The sequence below is a fragment of the Psittacula echo genome, assembly GCF_963264785.1.
Source record: "Psittacula echo genome assembly, chromosome: 16".
Taxonomy (NCBI): Eukaryota; Metazoa; Chordata; class Aves; order Psittaciformes; family Psittacidae; genus Psittacula; species Psittacula echo.
The window spans coordinates 2,750,478-2,763,351 of NC_137752.1; the positions used below are offsets into that span (position 1 = coordinate 2,750,478).

The 12,874-nt window shown below is 48.3% G+C and overlaps 1 protein-coding gene across 1 annotated transcript in view; it reads left to right on the forward strand.

Annotated features, from left to right (window-relative positions):
• The window catches only part of CRB2 (crumbs cell polarity complex component 2), a gene marked incomplete at both ends in the record, with an annotated part of 33,668 nt that extends 23,821 nt beyond the window's left edge, over positions 1-9,847 (forward strand). Inside the window, 7 exons of the mRNA XM_080630468.1 lie at positions 1,043-1,990; positions 2,852-3,408; positions 4,267-4,432; positions 5,029-5,896; positions 7,246-7,362; positions 7,831-7,957; positions 9,620-9,847. Of these exons, the coding sequence (XP_080486594.1) occupies positions 1,043-1,990; positions 2,852-3,408; positions 4,267-4,432; positions 5,029-5,896; positions 7,246-7,362; positions 7,831-7,957; positions 9,620-9,847 (3,011 nt within the window). The remainder of the gene's footprint in view (positions 1-1,042; positions 1,991-2,851; positions 3,409-4,266; positions 4,433-5,028; positions 5,897-7,245; positions 7,363-7,830; positions 7,958-9,619) is intronic.
• Between the last annotated feature and the right edge of the window lie 3,027 nt (positions 9,848-12,874).

Genomic DNA, 12,874 nt, shown 5'->3' on the forward strand with positions numbered 1-12,874 from the left:
ATCTCTTCCCCTCAGGCAACTCTCTAATCTCTTTGACAAGCACATTCTGTCTAGTGGCTTTTCTTTCCAAATGTCTTTTGTGTTTTGATTCCCCTCCTTTGTGTGCAAATTCCTTCTTTTTCTTTCGGCTGTCCTCATTGTGCTTGCTGGCTAGATTCGAGCGGGTAATGCTATTAGATTGGGATAATCCATGCTTGGTTTATCTATGTGACTGTCTCTGAAGATTAGTGAAAACCAGTGTTATGGGCTAGATAAAGTGAACTGGTTCAGAAGGGCTCTTCTGTCAGTCTGGAGATACTCAGGAAAATGACAGCAGAATTTCATTAGCCAAATTTGAGTGTAATGTCTTGTAATTTACTAGAGCCCTATTGGGATACATGTGCCTCCAGGAGACAGACGTACGCAGTGCAGTACCTTTTACCCAGTTCACTTCTGGACAGAACAGGCATCAGCTTAGTGCAAGTGTGGCAAGATGCCTGTGGAGCATGTTTTGTTTGGTATTAGGTAGTGAATTGAGTTCTGTGAGTGTTTTACAACTCAGGGTCATTTCAGAATTTGAAATTTCTTAACTGAGGCTTTCCAGTAACTTCCCATTTAATGCCATCTGTAACAGTGTCTCTGGTCAGATCTATAGATTTAAGTTAAGTTTCAACGTAGCAAATCTATTATGAAAGAAGCATAAAATCCTTCTCTGTGCTGTTGTATTTCTTTAATGTCCTCTGCATTTTGGTTACCTGTGGTGTTAGAGATTGTCTGGGAGAGGACTGTTTGGTGGATAATGGGGGCCAACTGGCTGAAGTTCTCTAAATAGCCCCTTCTTTGCAGCATCTGGAGGGCAGCACTGAAGTGTGGGGTTATTTTGCTCTTATGTCAGTGGTAGGCCACTCTGTAGTGATCGTGAGGCTTCTTGCTGGGAGCTCTGGTTTCTGGTGGTTTCCTGAAGAGAATGGCTTGGAGGGCAGCCTGTGCCTGCCAGGCTTGGTCTGGGAAAGGGAGTCACAATCCCCTGCAGTGAGATCCCATTTCTAAATCTCTTTCGCAGGTGTGGAATGTGCTGTTAACATCAATGAGTGTGAGGAGGGTCCCTGCAAGAATGGAGCTGTCTGTGAGGATGGCATTGCTGACTATACCTGCCACTGTGCCCCTAGCCAGGATGGCATTATATGGGGAGGGAAGAACTGCTCTGTCAAGCTCACTGGGTGCCAGACGCATGACTGCCAAAATGAGGCCTTGTGCATCCCAACCTACCAAGCTGAGAGCCATGGCCACCTGTGCCAGTGCCAGCCTGGTTTCTATGATGCCACATGCTCAACACCAACAACGTTTTCCTTTGCTTCCAGAGGGTATCTCCTCACTGAGCTGCCCGTGAACAATCAGAGCAGGAGGGACGTAGCAGGAGATCAACTTGCCAGCGTGTCCCTCCGGTTCCGAACCACCTTGCCCAGCGCTATCCTTTTTTACCGAGGCCATGAAGCTGAATACTTGTTCCTCGAGCTCTACGATGGCATTCTGCATGCAGGACTGAAGAAGGAGGATGTTTGGTACCTGCTGCTCCTGGAGGGACTGAGAGTTGATGATGGCCAGTGGCATAAAGTTGAAGTTGTTCTGCACAGCACTATGGAGCTAAAGCTCTGGCATGACTCTTGTGATGCAGGTGTCTGCCTGAAGAGCTCTCCTGTCCCACATGGCACTGCTTTGATCCCACATACCTTCCTGAACATGTATGTGGGAGGTGCTGAGGATTCAATGGCCAACAACACACATAGCCAGCAAGGCTTTGTTGGCTGCATGGAGGACTTGCAGGTAGACACTGAAGTTGTGCTCCCAGCGGACCTGCCTGAGGATGAGTCCTCCACAGTGAAGCGGGGCTGTGACCGGACCGAGTGGTGCCTCTCCCAGCCCTGTTTCCATGGAGGGCTGTGTGTGGACCTTTGGGCAGCCTTCAGGTGTGACTGTTCCAGGCCTTATGGAGGCCCAGCTTGCTCATATGGTAAGTGTCATGTGATTTGCATCTGCCAGCTTCTCTGTCACCCCATGCTTGAAAGATACTGGATAAGCATTAAAGATACCAGGTAAGCAGTGATGCTAGCTTTGGAAGCAGGGTTTTGTACTTGACCAGTGAGAAAACTAAAGGAAACCCCTCTGTGAAGAAAATTCTCATTGATCCCTTCCCAGTCACTTGCTCCTGCAGGAATGATTGTCAGTTTGTGATGCAGGTGTTATTCCTTGTTGAGCCAGAGGCTCTGACTTTATCTTTGTATCAGATCTATGTGAATGCAGCAGGGCTGGGAAGTTGTCTTACTGTGAAAAGTTGATCTTGAGCTTCGGAGTTGAGGATGAAAAGGAATGTATTTTTTTATAGATAAAACACAGTGTTAAAGGAAGCTCTTTGACAATTTTGAGTTAAAATAATATCTATTTGCATTTTTCTTTTGTTCCTGCAAGGCTTATAGTAATCCTGCTCAGTTTTTTGTTTCACCCCTCAGCCCAAAGCATGGCAAGGACAAGGTGGTTCTGCAGTTACCAAATTCACAAATTTTAAAAGCAGCTTTGTAGTTTACAAGTCCTTGAGTCAATCTGCTACATGGCAAGGGCTCTGCTAGACCTGTGTTTCCCTCTTCTGCAACTTGGGTGCTTGAATTCATGCCCTCCAGAGAAAGCAAGGATGCATTCACCTACTTCTTAATTTCACAGACCTGTGTGGGGAGAGAGCACAATTACTCTGATCTATGTTGAAAATGTTGGGAAGAAAGATCTTGCTGCATTCGTACAGAGTTGCTGCTTAGAATATCCCTGTGCTAGCTGCATTCCCCTTGTCACTGAGCTGATGTGAGTTTCTTTTCTCTTCCAGAGCGCCCAGCAGCAACATTTGGCCTAGAGAATTCTACCAGTTTTGCCTCTTTCAGCCTCTCTGACAGCCTCGGTACAAACTTCAACATCTCCTTTTTCATTCGGACTCGGAAACCTAACGGTTTGCTATTGCAGATCAGCAGTGAAACTGCCCCCTGCCTCACCGTGTACTTGAGGAATGGCAGGCTGCAGATACAGATGTTGTCTGCAGATACTGTGACATTTCCAGAAAATCTGGTTGATGGGAGAAGACATTTGGTAGCTCTGTCTTTCCAAGGAGGAATTGTTGGTGCTCACCAATCGGGCACATATGTGGAGCTGGGACAGCTCATAGCAAGACCTCTTTTAGCTGGTTACGAAGTGTATATTGGTGGGCATCCTAATCCAGACAATGCAGGTATGTGGGGAGGTTATTTTAAAGGCTGTTTGCAAGACCTCCAACTGAACAGCCACCAAATACAGCTTCTTCAAGTTGAGAACTACAGTCTGCCACAGGAACTCAATAGGACTCAGAGTGGTAATCTGGTGAATGGTTGCATCTCTGATAACACCTGCAAGGTATGATGCCCCTCGTTTGGCTCTGCATGTGTGCAGTTGTTTATTACAGTTCTGTGCTTACAGAGAAGCTTGACTGTTGCTGATACCAGGAGGGTGGTTATTTTTAAGTTTTGGAGGACACATAGTCCTGTGTGCTCCTTTGTCACTCAATAATCTACCTACAATTTTAGCACCAAGTTTTCTCTGTAGTTTTTATAGTTTGTGGAACTTGAGCAGTCCCGCTCTTACGTGGCCTATGCTGAGCCCGCACACTTGTTGCGGTTTCCAGCCTCACAGCAGTAACCTTTCCAGCTCCTCCCTTCCTCCTGTTTCAATTGCACAACCACCTCTTTTCCCAGGAATTTGCTGCTTCAGCAAGGACAGTTCAAGGAACTGTCTCCATAGTGCTCTTAGATGAGCAGCTGCCTCTGGTTCACACCACACGTGAAGGTGGGGTGGCCATACTCCCTAATTTTGCCCTTCTTGCTCATGTAACATGCCCTTCTTGCTGTAACATACCGCCATACCTCTGGTATTAGGTGTGTCCTCCTAGTAACAGAGCTTTCCGGGAGCATTCCAGCTTGTTTGTTCTGTTTCTCACTTTTGCTTTAGTGTTTTGATCTTTTCTAAATTGATGGAACTCTGCCTGGGGAGTATCTCATCAGCACCAGGGCACACAGGGAGAGGAAGGGTCTTGGGAATTTCTTGTGGAGAGACGCTTGTGCTTTCTTCATTGCTGTTGAATCTCTGTTTTAATTACCCTTCTTTCTTGATTCAAGCGCTGCTTGTACTAATCTTTGCTGTCACGTTTCCTTCTACCAAATTCTCTTAGATGCAAAGAGGAATTACTCTGCCTCCAAATGCTGTTTTGTTTTTCAGTCTGAACCATGTCAGAATGGGGGCACATGCACTGTCACCTGGAATGATTTCCATTGCAACTGCTCAGCAAATTTCACTGGGAAATTTTGTGAAGAGAGAGTCTGGTGTGAAAGTGACCCATGTCCTGAAGCTACCACCTGTGTAGATGTTCCAGCAGGATATGTGTGTGAGTACTGCTCTCCTGCTTATCTGATGGTAAAATCCCCAGTGTTCACTGTCTGTAATCTCTGTAAGGTTCAGCCATTTCTAGACTCTTGGGTTATTTCACCACATAGGACCAGTTCAGTGTTGCAAACGTGTCTGAGTTCTCTCTTAAGACAGAACCATAGAGAATAAGCAGACTAGTTGGCTAATGATGCCCTGATGTGGAGGGAGGGATGTTTAGTGGCTAGGAAGTGTCCTGGAACTTGGGTGTTGGGGTGTTCCCAGCTCTGCCATCCTGTCTCAGCAGCTTTGGATGTGTCACTTCCCTGGCTTATGCTGTAGTTATTTTAGCAGTAAAAGGGGAATAGTGTTTCTGTGCAGTGCTGTGAGGCTGCTGAGTAAAAATTGCTACGCAAGAGCTGGATATAATTATTAGAGGTGCAGTTGTAAACAGGAAGGGCTTTAAGGATTGCCAGCAGCTAGGGCTGTAATCCTACTCACGCTGAGCTTACATGGTTCTTAAGGAGAGAACACGCCAGGAGTTTGCCATTGGTCTGTCTCAAACACGACACCGTCTTTCAAATCCCTTACGCTCTACCCCACCCCTTTTATTTCTAGGTCTGTCTAATGCAACATTTGATGGTTATGCTGCAATTGAATTTACCACCAGTGCATCAGTGACTAGAACTCTGAGCAGCCTCCATGTGGACTTCAGAACCAGGGATGAAGATGCTGTTTTGCTTTGGGCTGCGGAAGAAGTGGATTTCCTCCAGATAGCCATCAAGAACTCTTCCCTGCTTGTTGACATCAGAAGTGGGAATAGCATTGAAGGTGTCAGCTTCCTGAGTCAGAATTCCGTCACGGATGGTGCCTGGCACAGCATGTCTATGTCCATGGAAGAGCCATCTGCCCTTTCTTCCAGATGGCTCATTCGTTTGGATGACTCCGTTAATATGACTCTGCAGGGAACTGCTGGGAACTTGGACTTCCTGAAGAACAATGCGCTCATTGTCGTAGCTGAAAACTTCACCGGCTGCCTTGGACGAGTGAGGATTGGGGGGATCTACCTGCCATTCACTGGCCACCTCTCGTACCCCCAGGCAGAGCAGTTCCAGCAGTCCAGCAGAAGGACCATCCAGCTGGGCTGCACTGGTGCTGATGTTTGTGCTTCCAGCCCTTGCCTCAACGCTGGCACGTGTGAGGACTTGTTCAATTCCTTCAGCTGCGCCTGCAGTGCTGGCTGGGGGGGGCTGCTCTGTGAGGCTAACATTGATGACTGCCAGTCCAGCCCATGTGTGCATGGGGACTGTGTTGATGAAGTAGCAGATTTCCAGTGTCAATGCTTCCGGGGGTTCATTGGGAAGAGGTGTGACATCAACGTGGATGACTGCGTGCGGCACCAGTGTCTGAATGGGGCTACCTGCATCGATGGGGTTTATGGCTACTCCTGCAAGTGCCCTCCTCTCTATTCGGGACCTCGCTGCGAGTAAGTGCCTTGGTTGGTTTGGTGCAGCACATAAATTGGACTTTTATTTTGGGATGCTTTGGGAAAATTTCTCATTGCAAGTATCTGCTAGGTGAAGCACCTGAATTGTGCTGTGAATTGGAAGGTGCTGTCCAGGCCTGAATCCTCCCTGTCAGGTGCTCAGTCTCATACAGGATAAGGGTCCTTCCTTTTCCTGTGGGTTAGCCCCCTGCTACATTTCAGAGCTGTTTAAAGTGCAAGTCCTGTATTCTAGATTCCAGGTGCATTGCATGTCCTGCTGGAGTGACAAGAGTGGTGCCAGTGGGATGGGTTCCTGGGCAGAGGGCAGGAGGGGGGACAGTCTGACCTCTGCTGAGAATGCTGATTTTGATAAAGCTTTGATGCTGGGTTTCTAAAGTTGACCTGTAGAAGGAGTTCCTAACTGGGTATTTATGGAAATGCCCATTGCTACTCCCTCTTTGAAAAGAAGCCTGACCCTAACAAATACTTTCCTGTAATACTAGATAAAAATACATCTGCACTCCTACCCTGACTAACAGCATTCCTTCAACAAAGGGCTTGGTTGTATTTTGTCATTGGATCTAAGACTACGGGCATTGTTTCTGTGTACCGGTTAAAAAAATGTGTATTTGAGTATCCTGCTCCTTATCAAATATGGATTGGGAGGGAAAAGGTTATTTACCCATCACCTGCTGCCTGCACTGCTTAGCAGTGCGCATTTCCTGACCCCTCCATGGAGCTTATGTAAAATCTGGTGGGAAATCAGTATGGAGTCAGGAGGAGGGCTGGGGTTTTTGATTAAGTCTATATTTATAGCATTTGTATTAGTATGGCAAAAATCCAGCATATTTTAGTCACCAAGGTATGCCTCATATCAGTAAAGGAGGTAGGAATCAACATGTTATTTAGACTTTTATATACTTGTGCCTGTTCAAACTGAACATTGACACAAATGCATGGCTGAGCTTCAGTTGTGTGATATACCCAGGTTCAATTCCCTGTTGTTGCTTCATTGTGGTGCAGTTATCTGATACTTGTGTTAGCCTTGGTGGCCTTGCTGCGCTGCAGTTTGGCATTCCAACAGTATCCTGCTTCTGCTTTCATCAGCAAGAACAGGCAACTGTGTGAGGAAAGTCCTAGTGCTGGCACAGCTCCTGTGTGTTCTCTGGCTGTGCTCAGTGTAATACTTTGGTATTATGGGTGATTTCTGAGACTGTTCCCATCTCCACTTGTGTCAAACTCCTTCCTTACAGCTACCAGTGGCTGTGCTGTGGCCCTCACCAGCCCAAATACACTTTTACCTTCCCCAAAACCTGGTTACTTTAGGGATTGTCTCTTGTTTTTCCCAGATGGCCATTCCCACCTGAGCAGTGTGGGAAGAACTTCACCTGCCTGAATGGTGGCAAGTGCATCAGTGAGAGCTGGGGGGCCAACTGCACCTGCAAGCCGGGATTCACTGGAAGGAAGTAAGTGCTGGTTCTCTGATGCCTGCAGAGGAGCTGGTGCTCCAGTTGTTACATCAGGGGGACGCCTGAGCAGGTTCAGTGCTTCCTCCTCTGGCACTTTCGCCATTCAAACAACTGCTCCAGAACTGCAGGAGCTGTTGTCTTACCAAGAGGCAGCTTGATACGATCCTGCTGACAACACCAATTCTTGCAGCATGAATGCTTCCAAGCAGTTCTGAGCCTCATGAGAATTCATTAACTGTGCTAGAGACCCGAACTGGCTTCAGTCATACAGACGTGACAAAAGGAGGATCGGGATGAAGGGGGAGGAATTCAGTGTTGTTGGACCCTGGAGGAAGCACCTGAAAAAAGTGCAACAGGAACTTCTCAAACGAATGAGGCTATTTTAGACTGTGTGATCCTGTGTTCTGTGGCACAAACACACAGGTGACAAACCTCATTTAATTCCAGTGTGCTTTTCCTTTCCAGTTGTCAAATTAACATAAACAAGTGTGAGCCAAACCCTTGCCAGAACGGGGGCACCTGTCAGGACTCTGAGAACAAATACGAGTGTCTGTGCAGCGCCAGCTACACCGGAGAGCGCTGTGACATCAACGTAAGCACTTCCTTTGCTTGTGCTCCTGTCTGTTTTCCCAAACTGGGCTGTGAGGTGCAGCAGCAGTAGGCTTAGAATCATAGAACCATAGAATGGTTTGGGTTGGAAAGGACCTTAATGCTCATCCATTTCCAACCCCCTGCCACAGGTGGGTTCTAACCCACCTTCCACTAGACCAGGTTGCTGAGAATGCAGAGTTCCAGGGGTGGGGAACACTGAGGCTGCCTGCATGCCACAGCCCCCTGCACGTGTCCTGGTCAGCACCACTGGGAAATCAGCTGGTACCAAGGAAACCCAAAGTGGGAAATGACTTTTCTTTCGCAGTGCTGTTGCATGTTAGGCTCCAGCGTAAGACTTGCTTTTTCTCTGTGAACCTGTTGCATGGAGTGGTAGCTTTTTTGGTAACCTGGGAATGTACTAACCCAAACTGCATGGACAAGGCTGTGCGCCACGGCGGGGTTTGCTGCTGTTGCTGTTACTGAGGGTTCTGTAATGCATGTGCCAAGGGGTCACTGACATTTCCAGTTTGCATGCGTAGACTCCTTCAGGCATCTTTCTCCTCTGTCCCAGGACACTTCTTGTGGGTTCCTTGTTTCTGTTTTCATCCTCCCCAGTACTTTTTGCAGAACTGTCTTGTCTTTTCCCTCTTTAAAGGCCAGGGCCTGGCGGGGCAGGGAGGAGGACAGGGCATGGCTGCTGGCTATGAACATAGCTGTGGAAGCAGAAGGGTGTTAGCTGTGCTCTCGTTCTTTCTCCCTCCCACCAACAAGCAGCAGGGGTGGGCTGCTGGAAACACCTCTCGTGTTGGTACTTGTGACTAACCCTGTGCATGCTGTGCAAAGCTAGAACTAACCCCGAGCACATCCTTGAGTTCTGGCAGGCTCAGAGCATCCACTTGAGCTTCAGTCATGTGAAAATGGCAGAAGGGCGTCCAGGTACTCGGGGATTATTCCTCCTGAGCTGCATTGCTTTGTGACGTTAGCATAGGCTGTAAGGCGTTCAAATGATGGAAATAATCAAGCTGGAATTCTTCTGGTTTGATCTCTAAGGTGGCAGATGCAAGTGTGTGTTAGCAGTGAGAAATATTTTAAAGCTTTTTTAAGGACAAAAGTGCCACAGTTTTATTTCATTGTTTGTTGTTGTGTTTCACACATTCTCAGTTCCACCAGAACCTAAGGCACCTGTGTTTGGGTAGGTTTCTTTCCTCAGTACTTGGGCCTTTTGTCATCTCCATCTCCCATCCATGTACTGGCCTTTTCAACATCCTCCCCTTCCTGCTACACGTTGTCTTCAAGCATTTTTATCCAGTTGGGGACGTTAAAGAAGTGGGAAGTTTTGAGCTATGAATTCAACAAATCTTGTACTCACCATTCACTGTGCCCATTATTATTATTACTATTATGGGCTGTTCTTGGTTTTTAAAATGGACTATTTTTAATGCCAGGTTTGAACATGTTTTGCTGAGAGATTAAAGAACGGACAGGAGCATTCTCTGTGCAGGTGCCCTCAGACCCTTGTTCCTTCCTTGTCCTTTCCCATTCAGGTACAGGGTACCCTTGCTTTTCTGAAAACTTGTTGCCCTAATCTGACCGATTTGGGTTCTTCGACTGCAGTTATTGTAACCACGGAGTTTCATTGTTTCTCCATTAATTTCTCTTACAGAAAGGGACTCCAGGGGCTCTCTTCCCCTCCCCACTAATTGAAGTAGCTGTCCCTGTAGCCTGTGGCTCTTTACTGCTACTCAGTATTGGTCTCATATTCATGATTCTCACTGCAAGGAAGAGGCGCCAATCAGAGGGAACCTACAGCCCGAGTCAGCAAGAAGTGGCAGGAGCACGGTTGGAGATGGACAGTGTCCTAAAGCTGCCACCTGAAGAGCGGTTAATATAGGCCCTGCAGTGACAAGGAGATACACCTGCAAGGTCTGCTTTGACCTTGACCTTTTTCCAGCACTTGCAGCAGCAGAACCACCCCATCCCAGTTCTCTTAAGGCGTGTATGGTGATGAAGATGTGGACTTAGAAGGACCAGGCAGAGTGTGCAGGCAGCGGCTGCTCCAGCGGGTTTCAGTGAGCCAAGTCAGTGCAGAGCCCTGGCTCTGTGAGAGGCTCTGCTTCTGCCCTCCCTGCCCCATGGACTACTCCAGCCATTCAGGGGCTGGCGAGGGGCTTTGGCTCCATTCCCCCTTTCAGGCAGCAGTGGCATAGTTACATCTGCTTTAAATGGCAGGGTTAAATTAGGTGCTAATTTACAGATTCAGATCTATATATGCCTTTAAGGAGCATGTTTTAAAGTTGGTTTGTCCATACTGTTCTGTTTCTGTCAACTGAAAAACACTCAAAGCTTTCCCAGCTCAGGTGTGTGGGGTTTTGCCAGCAGCCTTCAACAGCAACAGCAGCTGTGACCTCCTGCCCTGCCACAGCCACCCTGCTACAGGGAACTGCCAGGAATGACTGAACTCATTGTGCAGATCCGTGTTTTATGGCGTGATGGCTGTTAGACATTCCCATGGGTACCGCGGGCAGAACTGGGTGCGTTTTGGGCCATTCGCTGAACTTGCGGCTTGCAGGGGAGCAGGGAAAGGATTCCCAGGCTGCTCTGCAGGGCCTGGCTTCTTGTGTGACAGGGAGGGGACAATGAAGGTGGGGAGCTCCTGTCACTGCTGTCAGCACAGTGCGGCTCAGAGGGAGGCACTGGGGAAGGGGGATGAGGGATGTGAATTGCAGCGCTGGTGGCATGGAAGCTCTAACCCCCTGTTCTACTGCAGCAGCCGGTGTGGGCCCATCTTAGCAACTCCTCCGTGGTGGGAGCAGTCGGGGTTGCAGGCGCTGCCCTGCTCCTGGCAGTGGTTGCAGCCACGGCAATTGTCATGAAGAGGAGGAGAGCAACTCAGGGAACGTACAGCCCGAGCCGTCAAGAAAAAGATGGGGCTCGAGTGGAAATGTGGAACGTCATCAAGATGCCCCCAACCGAGCGGCTGATTTGAGAACTGGGGTCACACAACAGCGTCTCTGTCTTAGGTCATGGGATGTGTTTTTGTAGGCCAGGTCTGTACTGCTTTAAGCTACTTCATAGGCTACCGGCACCTTTCTGCTGCTACTTGCAGGAAGATTCAGCTGCTTGAATGAGCTTGGTTATTGCAGCTCATCCCATAAATGCATAAAATTGATTTGCCAGTAAAGGTTGGGAGGGGAAGAAAATGTGGTGGGTAGGGAGGGGGAAAGTGTGGCTGTGGTGGCGGAGTGGGGACACAGACTCACAGTCACAAGGTCATGCTGTGTGCCACCAGAGAGCAGGGCCAGCAGCAACTGCCTCTGCCACACGGTCACCATGAAAGGCACCTGCAAATATGTGAGGTAGGTCAAATTAATGGGAATTAAACACTGTGTTAAGAAACAATGTGAATAAGGGGGTGGTTTCAAACCCATATGCCTGTGCCTCCTCTGCAGAGCTGCAGGAGCTCACTGGCTGGTGGGAGGTGTTTCCTAGAGCTGCTGCTGTCCTTCCATCACTACAGAGTGCACATTGTGACATGAGAACTTGACACCGAGTACTTCTACTAAAACTTCTCCTAGGCCTAGACTAAACCACAGGAGTATTTTAAGTGCCTTTCTGAGCACAAGTTGCCAGTTCCAGTGTTAACCCTCTTTGGAAGGAGGTTGTTTGTATGTTGATACATGGATCATTTCCCTTAGTCAGCTGGGTGATGGTACCAGGCTGGTGACAGGAGCGCAGCCGGCTCAGGGGGCAGGGGCAGGCACTGCACAAGCGTGACAGCAGAATGAACCTTCCTAAGGGACCGAAGGTTTGAACATCATGCGGTGTTTGTGTAAGGAGCAGGGAAGAAGCCAATTCAAGACCTGTTCCTCTTGGACAGGCAGGTCTGGGCACAGGAGAGTGGGATTTAGTTCATTAATACAGTGCCCTTTAACCCAAAACCAGGGTTTGTGGGGTAGTGAGGCACACTGCCCTAAAATGAGTATTTATTTTGTGGTGTCCCTTCTCCTTTGTGTCTGTTGTAGCTGTGGAGTGTGTGTTATTTCTTCACCTGGGGAAAAGAAATGCAGCAGAGGAGGCCAGATAAGGTCTGGAATCATCAGTGTGTAGGATAATTACTACAACAACTATCAGTGACAAGTGTTTTAGCAAACAGTGGCTGCTTTTTAATCCCTGAAACACCATGAAGCAGCAGGGTGTGAATCTGCCTCCATCACTATACTCACTGCTGATGGGAGGAAAACACTGTTCTGGTTTGCTTTTGGTTTTTATTTCTGCTGTAGCTGTGACTTTCTCTGTAATTCTGAGTAAAGGGAGGAGTAAAACCAACAGCTGGGGAGCAGCGCTGCAGCACACGCAGCTGCTGATCGACAGGTGATGAGAAGAAACAGTTTGGAAAGTAGAAGAGGACAATGAGTATTCTTCCTCTAACACAAACTTTCTCTCTGTAGGAGCAGGCGCTGACCCTGCTCTGGTGAGGGCTTGGAGAGGATAAAGAAATGCCCTACCTTCAGTTCGTTTTTATTTATTTATTAGGAATAACACTGCTGTTACTTTGCCTGTGGATTCATTGCTCTGTGTAGTCTCCAGATGCTCTTTAGGAAGGTCTCTCACAGCTGTGGAATAGAGGCAGTGCCCCTGTCATTCCCTTGCTGCCTGGAACCAGTTATGCTGCAACCTTAGGAAAAAGGTGAGGGTGATCCTGCCTAGCAGCATCTGTGCCACCAGAGGATGAACAAGTTGAAGGAGGTGGCACTGTTCCAGGGGAGCAGGCCCTGTGCTGCCTCTGGAGATACAAAAACCCACCCTGACCCAACCCTGTCCCCATGGAAGGGTGGCTTTGTTCCCAGAGGGCTGGGACTGAGCGCAGCTGCGCAGCCCTCGCTGCACCGCAGTGGTAGGTGAGGTTTTCTTCATTCCA